The following is a 17,533-nucleotide window of genomic DNA, read 5'->3' on the forward strand; positions in this document are numbered from 1 at the left end:
TTAGTAGCAAATAACCTGTCTTGATGCTCACACAAGTACAATAGTGGTGCACAGCCATGGTGGGAAACCAACTGCTCTTGATTTGGCTAACTGATACCCTCAGTGAAATGAGACCAATAGCTAGATCTGGGAAACAATTAATTTAAAAAAAATTTAAAAAAAGAAATTATAGAAAAATCAACAGAAATTTGATCCCCAAATGAAAACACAACAACCAATGAGATCCTGATCAAAAGAATTGCTGAGTTGGCAGCAAACCATCAAATAACCAACAATCATATCAATGAAATTGTCATATCTTAGGGCATTTAGTTTTTGACAGTAGGCTTAAATTGATTGAAGAAGACATTAGAACCCTCAAAAGAGATATGAGTGAATTGAAGGTGAGTCAAGAAATGAAAGATCTCAAAAACCAATTGATTAAGCTTAATGAAGACTTGATTAAATGCAAGAATGAACTCCAGGAAACATCAAAAAAATCAGAACTAAACTTGAAATCATACCTCAAAAAACACATGGACATGATACAAAATGACACAAAAGAAGCAAAAATCAAATAAGACTTATAAAAAGCCTCTCTAGAATCTCCTACTAACAGAGTTACTCATGTGAAAGGCAGAACCTCTGACCTGGAAGGCAAGATAGAAGACATTGATCAGGAGGCCAGAAACTTTGCTAGTGAACAGAATACACATGAAATGTGGGATACCCTAAAACAACCAAACATCTAGATCATGGGTATACCAGAAGGAGAGGAAATCCAAGCCAGAGACATAGAAAACATATTCAATAAAATTATTGAAGAAAATTTCCAAATTTCTCAAAACAGAGGCCCATCCAGATACAAGAAGCCCACAGAACACCAGACAGGACCGAAGAAGAAGTTCTCCAAGGCACATCATAATTTAAACTGTTAACAATAAAAACAAAGAGAATATTAAAAGCAGCAAGAGAGAAACAACTCACGACATATAAAGGCAATCCCATAAGAATTACCTCAGATTTCTCAATGGAAACCCTGTAAGTCAGAGGGCCTGGAATGGAACACTCACAGAATAAAAAACTATGGCTTCCAACCCAAGCTACTCTTCCTAGCAAAAATAGCCCTCATAATAGTTGGTGAAAGGAAAACTTTCCAGGAAAAAAGTCAGCTTTGTGAATATATGAACACAAAGCCAAACATACAGAGAATACTTGAGGGAATACTCCACACAGAACAGTCAAACAACCAATCTCAAGAGCCAACAAGAAGATCATAATAACAAAAAATATACCAGGCTCAATGTAGTACAAAACACAAGAAAGCATCAAACCCCATAAAACACCTCATCATGGCAAGCCTCACAATAATAACCTTAAATATTAACAGTCTTAACTCACCCATCAAAAGACACAAGTTATCAGGGTTGGTCAAAATAAAAGGACCCTTTTATCTGCTGTCTTTAAGAAACCCACCTCACCACTAAAGACAGAGACCTCCTCAGGGTAAAAGAATGGAAAATGATATTCCAAGCAAGTGGAAACAAAGAACTAGTGGTCAAGATGACTGTATAAACACTGTGTACATAACTAATAATAAAAAAGGTGTTGCTATATTAATATCTCATAAAATAGACTTCAAACCAAAAGTAATAAAAAAGGACAATGAAGGCCACTTCTTACTCATCAAGGAAATCATCCAACATGAGCACATAGCAATCATGTGTGTGTGTATGTGCGTGTGTGCCAAACACAAGTGCACCACAGTTTTTAAAACAAAATCTTCTTGACAACAAAACAGAAATAAACACCAACACCATGATAGTTGGAGACTTCAATACTCCACTACCATCAATGTATGGATCATACAAGCAGAAAATCAACAGGGAAATAGTACAGGTCAACAACATCATAGATCAACTAGACCTAATGGATAACTGCAGAACTTTCCACCCCAACTTTACAGAATACACATTCTTCTCAGCAGCCCATAGAACCTTCTCCAAAATTGGCCATATATTAGGCCATAAAGCATGCCTTCATAAAGTTAGGAAAATTGAAGTAACTTCCTGTATCATGTCAGATCACAATGCTTTAAAGCTAGAAATTAACAGGAGACACATCAAAAACTTCACCAACTCCTGGAGACCAACAACACACTTTTAAAATCATTTTTTCTGTTTATTTTTTATTTTTATTTACTTATTTAAGAGCAATAGACAGAGAGAGAAAGAGGCAGAGAAAGAGAGGGGGGAGAGAGAGAAAGAAAGAAAGAAAGAGAAAGAGAGAGAATGGGCATGCCAGGGCCTCTAGCTGCTGCAATCAAACCCCAGGTGCATGGACCCCTGTGCATCTGGCTAACATGTGTCTTAGGGAATCGAACCTTGAACCAGGATCCTTAGGTTTCACAGTAAGCACTTAGCCACTAAGCCATCTCCCCAGCCCTAAACAACATACTTTTAAACAATGAATATGTCATGGAAGAAATCAAAAAAGAAATTGTAAAATTCCTAGATTTGAATGATAATGAAAACACAACCTACCAAAATTTCTGGGACTCAATGAAGGCAGTCATAAGGGGAAAATTCATAGCCCTAAATGCCTTCATGACAAAGACAGAGAGATCACAAATCAATAACCTGACTGTCCTCCTAAAGGCCCTGGAAAAACAAGAAGTATCTAACCCAATAAATAGGTCCAGATGGAAAGAAATAATCAAGATTAGAGCAGAAATTAATGAATTGGAGCCTAGGAAAACAATTTTTAAAAAATCAATGAAATGAGTAGCTGGTTCTTTGAAAAGATAAATAAGATTGACAAAACCCTGGCCAAAGTGATCAAGTACAAAAGGAGAAGTCTCAAATTAACAAAATCAGAAATGAAAAAGGAGAGATCACAAGAAACGTCAATGAAATTGGAAGAATCATCAGGGCATACTTCCAAAACCTCTACTACACATTGAATAATCTGGAATAAATGGATGAATTCCTAGACACATTCCACCTATTAAAACTAAACTCAGGGGCTGGAGAGATGGCTTAGCGGTTAAGCGCTTGCCTGTGAAGCCTAAGGACTCTGGTTCGAGGCTCGGTTCCCCAGGTCCCACGTTAGCCAGATGCACAAGGGGGCGCATGCGTCTGGAGTTCGTTTGCAGAGGCTGGAAGCCCTGGCGCGCCCATTCTCTCTCTCTCCCTCTATCTGTCTTTCTCCCTGTGTCTGTTGCTCTCAAATAAATAAATAAAAAATTAAAAAACAAAAAAAAAAACAAAAAAAACTAAACTCAGAGCATATTAATCTCCTAAACAAACCTATCATACCCATGTAGATTGAAAATGTAATAAAAAACCTCTCCCTAAGGAAAAGTTCAGGACTGGATGGCTTCTTAGCTGAATTCTATCAAACCTTCACTGAAGAACTGAAACCAATTTTTTTCGAACCGTTTCATACAATTGGAGACCATGGAATCCTCCCCAACTCCTTTTTTTTTTTTTTTTTTTTTTTTTTTGTTTTTGTTTTTCAAGGTAGGGTCTCACTCTGGTCCAGGCCTTCCTGGAATTAACTCTGTAGTCTCAGGGTGGCCTTGAACTTACAGCAATCCTCCTACCTCTGCCTCCTGAGTGCTGGGATTAAAAGCGTGCACCACCATGCCTGGCCCCAACTCCTTTTTTAAAGCTAGCATCACCCTAGTACCAAAACCAGACAGGGATAAAAAAAAAAAAAAAAAAGAAAACTATAGGCCTATAACCATGATGAACATAGATGCAAAGATCCTGCACAAATCTTGCAAACTGAACTCAGCAACACATCAAAAGCATGATCCAACTTGACCACGTAGGCTTCATCCCAGTGATGAAGGAATGGTTCAACATACAAAAATTGGTCAACATAATATGCCACATAAATAAACTTAACCATAAGAACCACATGATCATCTAAATTGATGAAGAGAAGGCCTTGAACAAAATACAACACCACTTCATGATCAAAACACTGGAAAGACTAGACATGGAGGGTTTATATCTCAACACAGTAAAGGCTTTATATGTAAAATGACTAAAGCCTAAATAATACTTAATGGGGAAAGACTTACGGAGTTCCCACTCTACCAGGATGTACTTAACATCCACAATGAGCTTTTGCTCAGAGAGACCTACAAGGTCTCCCAAAACAAATAAGACAGACTTTTGTCAGAGCACTTGATTACCCACCAGAAATTAATGAAAAGACTCTACTGCTGAAGACTCCATACACTATCAGCATAGACCATAGAGAGACCTGGTTGGAATCCAGAAGAGAGCCAGTCCCCAGACAGTTAGCCCATCTAGTGCTGGAAGGTGCTACATGAGTTACCGGGGAAAGGGGCCAACATCTATGTGGGCAACTCAAAGTCTAAGCTACTCAGAAGCATACAACCTGACGAGATGCTCACACAAGTGCAATAGTGGCATACAGGCATGGTGGGAAGCCAATTGCTCTTAGATTGGCTAATAGATCTACTCAGTGGAAAGAAAACCATATCTGGAACTGGGAAACAAGTCAGGATCATATACAGATAACAATTTTGCTTTCTACTGTCAACCTCTTAATAATCTTGGGCTACAAGAAAGTCTATACCCTTTAAATTCTCTCTAAATTAATAATGGTTATTTCATTTAACTGGTGCTGACTGCATTTTCTGTTGGAGAATCTGATTCTCTTTTTTAGAAGGGAGTGGGACCTGAGGAGATAAATGACCCAGCACACTACCTCCCCATTCCCTGCCCCAGCTGAAACCACAGAGGAACTGGGGAAATGATCAAGAGTGCTGCTTTTTTTTTTAATTATTTATTTATTAATTTGAGAGCAACAGACACAGAGAGAAAGACAGATAGAGGGAGAGAGAGAGAATGGGTGCGCCAGGGCTTCCAGCCACTGCAAACGAACTCCAGACGCGTGCGCCCCCTTGTGCATCTGGCTAACGTGGGACCTGGGGAACCGAGCCTCGAACCGGGGTCCTTAGGCTTCACAGGCAAGCGCTTAACCGCTAAGCCATCTCTCCAGCCCTTGAGTGCTGCTTTTTTTAAAAAAATTATTTTTATTAATTTATTTGAGAGGGAGAGAGGTACAGAGATAGGCTGGAAGAGAGAGAGAGAGAGAAAGAGAGGGAGAATGGTGCACCAGGGACTCTCACCATTGCAAATGAACTCTAGATGCGTGTGTCTCCTTGTGCATCTGGCTTACATGGGTCCTGGGGAGTTGAACCTTGGTCCTTTGACTTTGTAGGCAAGTGCCTTAACTACTAAGCCATCTCTCCAGTCTAAGAGAGCTGCTTTCTTGGTGAACCTGATATCAGCATAAGTGTGAAGGAGACACTGAGGACACTCACCACCTACCAAACCAGAGATCCAGATGCTCCTTAGACATCATCTCTGAAGTAGACTTAAATTGCAAACATGGCTCAGGGAATTTTTCAGAAGAGGGGCCACAAAGATTGTTAGAGCTACAAGTTGGGACATTATGCACATAAACATTGCCTCTCCCCCATAACTAACTGCTGCCCCCACAATGCATGACCCACAATCCACCTGAGGTTGACCTGTATCCCCAAAGAGGGGGGCCTCTTCAGAAAAAGGGCAGGGGTAAGGGAAAGGATGGTAGGGTCTCACTCTGTCTCAGGCTGACCTGGAATTCACTATGTAGTCTCAGGGTGGCCTTGAACTCACAGCAATCCTCCTACCTCTGTCTCCCAAGTGCTGGGATTAAAGGCGTGCCCGGCCACATCTATATTTGTAAAAGATATTAGAGTGGTATTTCATTGTGGTGCCACTGGGCTATTACTGCTTGAAAATAAGTGGATAAATATATTCTCCTCATTTAATTTTTTAAAAAAATTTTATTAGCATTTTCCATGATTATAAAAAAAATCCCATGGTAATTCCCTCCCTCCCCCCCTCACACTTTCCCCTTTGAAATTCCATTCTCCATCATATTACCTCCCCATCACAATCATTGTACTTACATATATACAATATCAACCTATTAAGTACCCTCCTCCCTTCCTTTCTCTAATTTTTCATAAAATATATGGAGATTTTTTTTCCAATACTGTTTTATAGTATTCACCTATGAAGTAATCCAGGCAAGAGATACACTTTAAGGAAATTTTTGAATTATTTCTTTACTAGCTGTAACGTTATATGTTGTCTTCTTTTTGTTTAAGTTGTATATTTTAAGGCACTTGTTCGTTATTCATTTAAGTAATTGATTGATTCAGTGTTGGGGATTTATTCTAGGGGCTCACAATGCTGTTCAAATGCCCTACTGCTGAATAAATAATAACTAAATAAATACAAAATTTCAAAAAAAAAAAGATGGTCTTTAAGCAGAACTAAAAGATATCAGACAACCTAAATACTTTTGATTACAGCTTATCCCCATAGTCTCTAATGGTTTCCAGGAACTGTCAGCTGACAGGGAGAGAGATTTAAAAAAATGTTCTAACTATTGGGGAAACTGTATCTTAAGATAAAGGTTCAGTTATTAATGTTTAATTTCCCAAGACAGGGATCTTACACTAAAAACACTGAGCTTTGAAAACTAACTCCTATTTTACTTAAACTAGAAACACTGATTATTTGGCAGTGTTTTCTCTTTAATAAAAACAGATTTGTAAAAGGTTTCTTTATAGCTCATCTGTTTTAGTTCAACAAAGACCAAATTCTTCTCTTTTATGTATCATTAAAAAAGTATATAACTGTCTCATTTCTGGTGTCTCAAGTTCATTGCTCATAAGGTAAATTAACTATTAACATATCATCTACCTCAGGGTATAGCCCCATGCTCAAACAATGGTCTTCATCTAAAATAAATGATTTCACACTCTATGACCCTGTTTCCAACCTTCCCTGGGTAATAGGTATCTAAACTCATCAAAGATGTTACCAAATAGCAAAGCAAAAACTTTATGCTCTTACTTGACATGTTCTGCCTGTACTTATAACTATTAGATATTTAAAGAATAAGATATACCTACATTCTAAAAAGCTGTTTCTCTGTATTTCTCTTGCCCTAATTGTTTACATAATTCAAACAATGCTCTACAATAAGGTGGTAAATTTATTTACAGTGCCATACCTCATATTATGATAAAATGAAACCTAAAGACCCCTGGCTCAAAGTTATGTCTTATACTGTAATAAACTTTTATGCTGATTATACTGTGTAGTCTTTTGTACTGACACTGTAGATTTTGTACTGTTTCAAGGCCATAGTTTGTATTATAGCTTCTGGCCAGTAGTAAACTTATCTTGTATTTCTTCTTAACTCCATAACACAAGCAGAAATATTTCTCTACTAATTAACCATTTCCTTCAGGCTTTGGAAGAGATTCCCTTGGACTCATGCTGATATAAAAATAGACTGATTCTCCACTCCATCTCTGATGCTAGTTTTGTAACCCTTAGTTTTCCATATCAATATCAAGGTTAACAAGATCAAGATATTTTAACTAATTTTGGCTATTTATTTAAACTATCGAAACATGACATAAAAATCAAAACTAAGCCTTTATTTTGTTGCATAGGACACCTGTTTACAACAACAGCTTTCTTAAATGTTATATTCTTATGTTTTCCTATTGGGTAAGACCTTTATTCATTTGCTATAAAGTTATTCTAAAAGATAAAACTCAGCCTAATTGTATCAGATATATTTTATTGTATTATATGTCCAATATAATTATATAAACATAATTTCATTATGTTTATAAAATAAACAATGGCAATAACAAATTATCAAGACCAATCAAACTTTTAGACTTTCAGCCTAATATATTTTCATTAGTTCTCTAAAGATTAGACTTTTTGATCTTTGGACCAAGTAAGTAAAGACTATAAACCTTCTATATTAAAGGCTTACACAAAAAGAGACCCTTAAACCTAAACTTCAAAATTAGTTAACCTCTATCATATTCCCAATATTGCTTCAATACTAATCTCTTGTACTTCCTACTTTACCTAAACAAAATCTTTATATTTCCACAAATTCCAATTAACTTCCCATCCAAGTTAACAATTCCTTTTCCCTTACCTATCATCTATATTATTATTTTTCAACCATAAATATAATGTTTGTGTCATCTGTAAATGTCATGTTACATGCAAGAAAACTAATACATGGATAATAATCAAATCATAATGGCTAATGAATTTGATGTGATCTAGGTGTTTCTTTCCTAATGGATCTGATAAGTATTACTCTGCTGAAAAAGTGCCTCCTTGCCTGTTCATAAGATCGACATAGGATAATAGCCTACTATGTACACAGCCACAAAATGAAGTTTGACAAATGGAAAACCAAAAGCTAAGACGTCCAAAAGCCACACCTGTGTGACTAAGACTTCAATGATGGACTACAATGATTGTGGAGAAATAAATATTACCAATCTAGAGCCAATGATTTTTGGGTTATATTAGCCTTTTTAATGGCCAATAATATTGTTTCTCTGCATGTGACCTGACATCTCTCTGTGACCAGTTAAAATATCTATTGTAAGTTAAAAAAAATCTCACAGCTCTACGCCCTTCAAGTTAAACCTATCCTGTCTCTGACATGTACTTTATTCCCTGATTATGATAATTCTCCTTTTTGGTTCTTGCATACTCAGTTGCTTTACTGAATTCCTCCAAGAGAGAATACACGTCTTCATCTCACAGTGAATCACCCCTGGGCATCCAACCTCCTCAGGACTATGCAGGACACCCTACTATATATATATATGGGACCTACTGTCCTAACGGGAAGTAACCCAAGAGTTCAACACCCCTGTTCTGGCCCACACAGTCCACCCCTAAGTGCCCCACTCATTCCAAGTTCTTCCCAATCTTTTTTATTCTTGCAAAGTCCATACTGAAGGGTTAATAGCTTTCCCTGAAAGCCACAGGGAACTAAAGAGTTAATAACTATCCCTAAGACTAGAGGGCATAAACAAATAGCAGAGGTATTTAGTTCCAGACAAGCCAAATACCTCCCCTGATTGATGTACTCCCCTTCAAGGCTCAGATGGCCTTGAAGGTACAGAAATTATGTGAGGTATCCTCCCTTAGACCATTCTGGCTGAAGAAGCCTATTCTGAACAAGGATACAAATAGCTACAAGTTTTTACTGCACCTGGTACAGTCTGTTTTTCTTAGGATCCTCCTTATAAGCTTGAACTCCAGCCTAGCTCAGTGCTTCAGCCTTTATCTATCCAGAAGGCTGCTGCCCCATGCTGTTTCAATAAACAGTCTGTAGAGATTAAGTCTGGTATTCTCTTTCCCTTTTCTCTTACACTTGCCTTACCAATACTTTGAATCCCTTCTTGGCTTCAGACTAAAACTTGGTGATTTACTATTTAAAAAACTTTCAACCATCTATCAGCTTCCTTCTCATTGGGTTTTCCTTCAACTTTTATGAAAGCAAAGAATGTTGAGTTCAAGGCCCAGGTGCTTCCTCTCAGCAGCTTTCTTGACCCCTGGGCTCCACTCAAGCTTCTGCATGTGGAAGCTAAACTCTGCCCATGGGCACTTTCACATTGCCACCAGTACCTTGGAAAAGTTGTAGATTTAGACAGCTAAGGTGGCCCCCTGGCATGCAGTGAGATGAGGGCTGGGGGATTGGGGACAAAAAGGCTAAAATTCAACACAGAGGGCCAGGGCTGGGTTTCCATAGAAACGGCTGGCCACAAGAACCAGGCTGGAACGCATGCCGCATTCTTCTGGCGAGTCTTCCCCACAACCCACAGCGCGCAAGACACCACGCCTGACACCACGCAAGACACGCGGGAGCCGGTGCTAGTGCCTGCACGGGGCGGGGCGGGACGACGCGGGGAGGGGCGGGGCACAGCCTCGCCCGGAGACCGTTGGTGATTGGACAAGCAGGGACGTGGGGTTGCAGGCCCAGCCCACCAGGGGCAGCTCGACGCGTTTGAAAGACTCAGAGCAGTGGGCCGCGTGGCTCCTGCAGCCTGAGGCGAGAGGTCGTTCGACGCCAGCGACAGCAGCAGGCAGCGATGGCGACAGCGGGCGGCAGCCGGCGAGCCCCCCTCCCTGGCCCTCGGCTGGGCCTGCCTCTGGACGCTCACCTGCCGCCAGGCCTGGGCCAGGAGGCCAGCGCCAAGGACAGCCTCGGGGGTGCGCTGGGCTGGCGTTTGGGAGGCCTGCGTGTCGTTTCTGTTTTGTCGCTGTCTCATGTTTTTGTTCTGGACTTTGCTCAAGTCGCCTGGGACCTCCGAGACTAGGGGACTAGCCGACCAGCTGGTCTCCGCAGCCTTCATCTTTGGTCTCCCCACGTAGGAGAGTTTAGGAAAGGGATTTAGGAGAGGAGTTGGTCATATGCAGCCTTGAGATGGATGAGTGATTTGGTTCTAGTAGTGCACGTGTGTGTGTGTGTGTGTGTGTGTGTGTGTGTGTGTGTGCGCGTGCGCGCGCGCGCGTGTCCGTGCACACGCGCGCCTGTGTGCGCGTGTGTAAAACCCCTCCCACCCCAAAGTACTTTTAGTTTTCACCTAGTATTTTGTTTTCATTTTCTGCCAATTTCACCGTAATTTCTAGGTGAGAAAACTTCTGGAAACAGTGACTGGTTTCAGAGTTCTAGGGTCCCTAGTTTTGCTCAGATGCTAAAAAAGAATTTGCCCGTTCAACCATCAGCCCAGAGAATAACGATACCTACTGGATATTCCTCCGAAAGTTGCAGCGTATCGAGTATGGCATCAAAAGTTACACAAGTGACAGGTACAACTTTCATTTGTAGAAATGTCTGGGTTCTTGAAGATTCTGGGATGGGCAATAACTTCTGTTAGGCTTTTTAGATGTTTCTTAGATGTATATACCATTTCCTGTGGCCATGACTCATCTAGAGCCAGTATCTGTGACTCCCAATGCTGTCACTCCCTTGCATGCTTCTTATAAAATATATGTATGATTGTCTCTTCCATTTAAAAGAAAGATTTAGTGCTTTTGCTTCATTTAAAATGACCAATGTAATCTTTTGCTTATAGGTAACTTCCCAGAGCCATTGCTTTCTAAAGGTCTTTCATCTGTTTCAAATCCTGTTCTTCCTCCAAAAAAGATACCTAAAGAATTTATAATGAAATACAAACGTGGAGAGATAAATCCTGTGTCAGCCTTGCACCAGTTTGCACAAATGCAGCGTGTTCAGCTTGATCTGAAGGAAACTGTAACAACAGGCAAGTTCAAAGTTGTATCTGGTTGTCTAGCATATGTTTTTCCAATAATTGCAAGTCACATAAAGGATGCTGCATTTAATTGTGGCATGCAATGTTAGGGTTAGATAACTCCTAGTATATTTTGACTTAAGAAACAAGGTGTACTTTGAATCTTAGCAAATAACTCAAATATACAGAATTTGTTTTTATAGTCATAGTGTATATTTGTGTGTGTAACAAGCTAAACCAAAATCATCCTCATAAACTTGTACAATTAAAACACATCTAGTGATGGTAAGTATTTATACTGTGGTGACTTAAAACGATACTATAATTGGTTTGCCTAAGGAAGAATGGACAGATTTGGTTCCTGAAATGCAGGGATTTGATGTGAAAAGAGCACTTATATGGTTAGTACTGTATTGACAGATTTGTCTGGAGTGTTCACCATGCTCCTTTAAATTTCCAAACCTGAAAAATCTCTTGCTGTGTTGTGCTTTCAGAAGGCTACAGGATCAGTTAAATGAAGAAAGCAGCTTTATGTTATGAACAGTGATTAAGAAAAACTTGAGGAAAGTAGAGACATAGAACACGTGCTCTTAAGAAGCATGACAGGTTAAAAGCAGTTGACTCAAAAAACAGACTTAAAATATGTGTGTACATGTATATGTATTTGTTTACATATTCATAATTTGGTTTCATTAGTTTTCTTGGCACCAACTTTTGCCATTGTTCTCAAAGCTAGTATCCTTGTAAAATAATTTAAAGCTGTTGAGAATTGAGAATTTACTGAAGATTGTCACAGTGACATCAAGTTTCAGTCTGTTGCTTTGTATGAAATACCAGTAAGCTTAACAGATAACAAAAATATAATGCAGATGGTGGCATTTCTTGATATGAATAGTGGATGCAGTCTCTGGAACTTGTTAGCCTTCCTGAGTTATTCTCAGAACACCACTGAAAATTCTACTGTTGGTTGAAAAAGAAATGACCAATTAAAAATCTTCCCTTCTCTAAGGTTTATCAGTGGTGTTTATTTAGTATTCAAAATATGATTCTCAGTAGGTTTGTAAATTATAAACAGGATGAGACTCAAAGATCAGCATTCTCACACAGAACACTTTGTAACCAATTTAATATCTCCTTTGGAGCAATGTCGGGGCCACCTTTTGAGTATAAAAATATTCTAGTAAGTTTGTGTTGAAACATAGGTGATCATGAAAAAGGAAATGGGAAAATCGAAATGTTAGGTGGTGGAGATAAAGGAAGTTTACTCAGATGCAGTCAGGTTCCTGGTAAAACTTTGATGTGTATTGTTTAAGACAGTAGTGTAATGTGATTGTGAATATGTGAGACATTAATGTAGTAATGTTTATGTGCAATATCCCTAGTCATCCCTAACCAAAAAGTAGGCCACTTCAAGCAGAAAAATATATCACTATAAATTTAGATGATTCCATTTCATTTTTCATAAAGCAAATACAAAAATCATGTAACAGTAATTCTGCTAGGAATTTTAGAGGCCTTGACATTGAGTCTAATTCTTAAAGAAATCTTTTCTATTTTGTTTCTGTTTTGTTTATCTTTGTGGGGAACTCTTCCTGGGTTATCCTGAGCTCTAGGGGATTTAATTGCTTACTATGATGCCCTAAGGGTTTCTGCAATCCAAAGACTGAAGCAGTTCAACTTCATTTGTATTGGAGTGTTAAAGAAGTCTCCATATTTTACCTCATTGATGTGCTTGGTAGATAAATTCTGAGTGCTGACCATTGCCAATAGGCATTGTTACCCCCTGTATGAACTGTATTCTAAAGCTAACTTTATTGCTCACATTGCATTTGGAGTCAATATGCTTGCTTGAAGCCACAGAATTAGTTCAGGGATTTGCCCATCTTTAATTTTAAGCCCCACTGACCTCATGAAAAGTCAGGTTTAGACTAAAAAGGTTGGTGTTTTACACTAAATAGTTTTCTAGGATTATCTACAGAAATGTTTTCCACAGACATTTGCAACAATATTGTATTAATTATTGTAGCAGTCATTCTGAGTTCTTTTTCAAGGTAATGTTATGGGACAGTATTTTGCTTTTTGTGCTGTGGTGGATGGTATTCAATATAAAACTGGACTGGGACAAAATAAAAAGGAGTCAAGATCCAATGCAGCAAAATTAGCTCTTGATGAGCTTCTACAATTAGATGATCCAGAGCCAAGAGTTTTGGAACCACCAGGTAAATACAGTTCACTGTGTAAGTGTTTTAAAAATGTATGCTTTTCCAGGAGTCACCTGAAAGGTTTGTGTTAATGAAGTCTTACTCAGCAACTATATGATTATAATTATAGGACTGAATATTTTTATTTGCTGATATGCTTAAAAGGAGCTAAAATACAATTGCATGTTTCATTACCAGAAGATATTTTCTTGTAATCATATTGCTAAACTGATAACTTTCCAAATTATTAATAGCTTCAAATCTGAAAATTCTTTTTCTATAATTTATTGGATTCTTACTTTGTCTTAACCTTGTACACTTAATACTAAGAATTTTTAATGTAATTTTGTAAAGTTTGCTTGTGCTAACTTTAGGAAATAGAAGCTACTTGAGAAAATAATTACCAAAGGTAGCATAGCAAACAGGCTGAGAATGTAAATTCCTGAATAAGATTGACAACATTAAAAGACTAACCCTATTTTTGCCCTTTAAACCTAAGTTTCATTTGGATGGTGAGGATAGTGATGCAGTTACATCCTCTGGTTGTTATTAGGGTTAAGTAAATAATGCATATAAAGCTTTTAAACATATTCACATAGTTTAAGTTCTTACTAATTATTAAATCAATTTGAAGACTATATTAACATGTATGTTATATCTGTCATCAGTTTTTGCCAATATTCAGCATAAGCTTTGAATTGTAGTTGTTGGCCTCTTTCTCTCTATTTATTTATTTTTTGAGGTAGGGTTTCATTCTAGCCCAGGACTGACCTGGAATTCACTGTGCAGTCTCAAGCTGACCTTGAACTCATGGTCATTCCCCACCCTGGAGGACTAAAGGCTGGGACTAAAGGTGTGTGCCATCACACCTGGCCTGATTTGTAGTCTTTTTTTTTTTTTTTTTGGTTTTCTGAGGTAGGGCCTTTCAGTAGCCCAGGCTGACCTGGAATTCACAATGTAATTTCAGGGTGGCCTCGAACTCATGGCAATCCTCTGACCTCTGCCTCCTGAGTGCTGGGATGCATGTACCATCACACCTGGCCTCTTAATATTTTTCAAATAGTTTATAATACTTTTATAGATAGGTATTTTGTTTTTTTTTAACCTCACAATTTTTAAGGTCTATTAACATTTTAGGGCTAATGTATGATGATTTTGGTAAACACTGTAAAATGTCTATAAATGCTGTTTTATTCTTATTATAATAGATTTTTCATGTTATTTTACATATTGATATTGATGCAATGACTTTAATTCAATATAAAATAACTTTTGCCCATTTTATACATATATATTTTTTCTAGTATTGAGAATGTTACTTCTAGTTAGTTTTTGTATTTGCCCAATGATTTAAACCTGTTTTGACTTAAAGTAATTCTCTAATAAGTATAAAGTTAAGGGGTTTGTTTTGCTTGTGTGAATATGTGTAATGTGGTTTGTAGTTTGGTATATGGTATATGCAAGTGTATGTGTTCATGTGGTGCCCCATGCATTTACCTGTAGCAGAGTGTACTTGTACTTGTCTATAGTGGCTGGAGCAGAATGTCAGGTGTCCTGCTCCTTCATTCCTCTGTGTTTTTATTTAAGCCAGAGTCTTTTATTGATCCTAGAGCCTGCTGCTTTTTTTTTTTTTTTTTTTTTTTACAAGTCCCTGCTATTCTCCAGTGTCTTCTCTCCTATAGGAGACTAGGGTTACAGATGTATGTGGCCATGCCCAGCTGTTTATGTGGGCCCTGGGGAATGAACTTGAGTGGTCTCTCTGACCTCCTTAGGCCCTTATGCTTGCACAGAAGTGCTTTTAACTCTCTTTTAACCCCAAATTAAATTTGACAAGAATATCTTAGTAGCATACATTATGTCATCTCATGTTATATGGTCTCTTTGCTTTTTTTCCTTTTATTCTCATACAAATAATTTCTTTGACTTGCCTTTCTTGCTTTGACTTCAGTAATGCACATTAACTTCTGACTTTTCTAACCTTTTCTGATTATAGCAACATGTAAAAACAATTGAAATTAATATTCTAATAAATAAGTTTAAATTATTACTTATAAGATTTTAGACCTATTATTTGCAGTTGCTTTACAAATCAGTCCCTAATGTCAAGCATTACACACACACACACACACATACACACACACACACACACACGAAAAGAACATTGTATTAAGCCAGTGGGACAAATAAAATCCAGGAGGGGCTAGAGAAATGGCTTAGTAGTTAAAGGCATTTGCTTGCAAAGCCTGAAAGCCTGACAGTCTGAGTACAATTCCCTAGCACCGATGTAAAGACAGGTGCACAAAATGGTGCATGTGTTTAGAGTTCCTTTGCAGTGCTAAGAGGTCCTGACATGCCCTGACATACTCACTGTCTTCTTGCCTGACTTTCTACCACAAACATAAATTTAAAAATATTAAATTTCAGGAAAGGTCCTACAAAGAGGTCCTAGAAGCTAAGATCTCAACTAAAGTAGTCCATCTTAAGAATCATGGAAAGAGGCAAAACAGAAAGGACAAGTACTCTCTACTTCATTTTGAGTAAGGTGAAAAAGTAGTTAAAGATAAGAAACCAGCAAGGAAAGAGTGATGATGCTACCTTAGTGTTCACATTAGAGGAAGTGCCAACTGCAGTTAAATATATACACCTAATGAGTATTTTATGATAGAGACATGGCAAAATATATGGGAAAAGAGCCATTCTTAGATCGCTGTTTTTGCAGAATAATAAAATATCAATTCTTTGGAATGTTGCTATTTCATGTCTCTTATGTTTTTGCTTTATTGACAGGACCTCCTCCTATCCCTGCAGAACCTGTTGTTACACCTGAAGCACCATACATTTCAAAAGTACAATATGGTAGGAAATACTCTCTTTGAGAAGATTTACTCAATTAAAAATTATAATTAAAATAGACATAGATATGAAAATACATATTAACATTTAATTATAACCTTTTATATTACTATGAAGAGAAAAATTTCCTCCTAAAGTTTGTTCATAGTGAAAGAAATAAGGAATTGAAAAAGAAATGCTAGAAAAAGGACTTCAGTGAGGCCTGGTGGTGAGGCCTATAATCCCAGCTACTTGGGAGACAGGAAGATTGCAAGTTCAAGGCTAACCTGGGTGGTTTAGTGAGACCTTGTCTTAAAATAAAAAGTAAAAAGAAACCTGCTGTATAGCTAAGTGGTAGAGTGCTTGATTGCCTAATATATTCAAGGCCCTGTATTCAGTCTCTAGTACTACATTAAAAAAAAAAAAAAAAAAAAAAGGAGGCTCATTATAAGGAAGTAGATCATCAGTTTCTTAGCAGTTTTTGTTTTTTTTTTTTTTTGGAGGTAGGGATTCACTCTATCCCAGACTGACCTGGAATTCACTATGTAGTCTCAGGCTGGCCTCAAACTCAGCAATCCTCCTAAGTACTAGAATTAAAGGTGTGTGCCTCCGCACCTTGATTGTTAATGGATTTTTAGTGAATTTTTTCCTTTGGTGTTCTCACCATTAATGAAAACAACAGCTTTCTGGTGCTTGTTTTCATCATTGGCACATTTATTTCAGATAATTTATTAACTTACATGCAGCAAGCAGCTAACTAAATGAGTTTTAGTTGAAGCTACTACTTCTGACCTGTGACCACTTGTATTTCTCAGAGTAACATAATTTCCTTAGTTTTAAAATTGTTATGACTGCAATTACCTCATGAAGCAGAGTGAATTCATGGATGTCAGTAGCTGGAACACAGTAAATGTTCATTTTCATTGTTATAATGTCAAAATATTGTATGATAGCTGTGTCCTTTACCTGGTAGATTATTAAGTTCCTGGAAGGCAGAAAATTCTTAATTTCTCTATTGGCAAGATATTAGACACACTTCAGACTTTAAAATTTAGGGCATCTGTGAAATGAAACAGAGCCTTCCTTCTATTTCCCAGGCCTGAAAGGTGGGGGGTAGGGGTCTTTCTGCCCAGTCAACCTTTCCTGTTGAGTGTCTTTCTGAGACGATTAAAAAATCCTGGGGCCTGGGAAGATGGATCAGAGAGTAAATTGCTTGCCACATAAGCATGAGAACAGAGCTCTAGCACCCATATAACCAGAGATTGTTGGGCTTTGCTTACAGAACAAACCACAACAATAAACAGATACACAGAAGCAGCTCTGAGTTGAG

General features: G+C 37.9%; 1 protein-coding gene across 1 annotated transcript in view; it reads left to right on the forward strand.

The window, feature by feature from the left end:
- The first annotated feature begins 10,006 nt into the window (after nucleotides 1-10,006).
- Nucleotides 10,007-17,533, forward strand: part of Adad1 (adenosine deaminase domain containing 1) — a 49,082-nt gene continuing 41,555 nt past the window's right edge. Inside the window, exons 1-5 of the mRNA XM_004667020.2 lie at nucleotides 10,007-10,127; nucleotides 10,548-10,727; nucleotides 10,994-11,182; nucleotides 13,222-13,389; nucleotides 16,159-16,227. Coding sequence (XP_004667077.1) covers nucleotides 10,007-10,127; nucleotides 10,548-10,727; nucleotides 10,994-11,182; nucleotides 13,222-13,389; nucleotides 16,159-16,227 — 727 coding nt within the window. The remainder of the gene's footprint in view (nucleotides 10,128-10,547; nucleotides 10,728-10,993; nucleotides 11,183-13,221; nucleotides 13,390-16,158; nucleotides 16,228-17,533) is intronic.

The sequence above is a fragment of the Jaculus jaculus genome, chromosome 12 (genome assembly GCF_020740685.1).
Source record: "Jaculus jaculus isolate mJacJac1 chromosome 12, mJacJac1.mat.Y.cur, whole genome shotgun sequence".
Lineage (NCBI taxonomy): Eukaryota > Metazoa > Chordata > Mammalia > Rodentia > Dipodidae > Jaculus > Jaculus jaculus.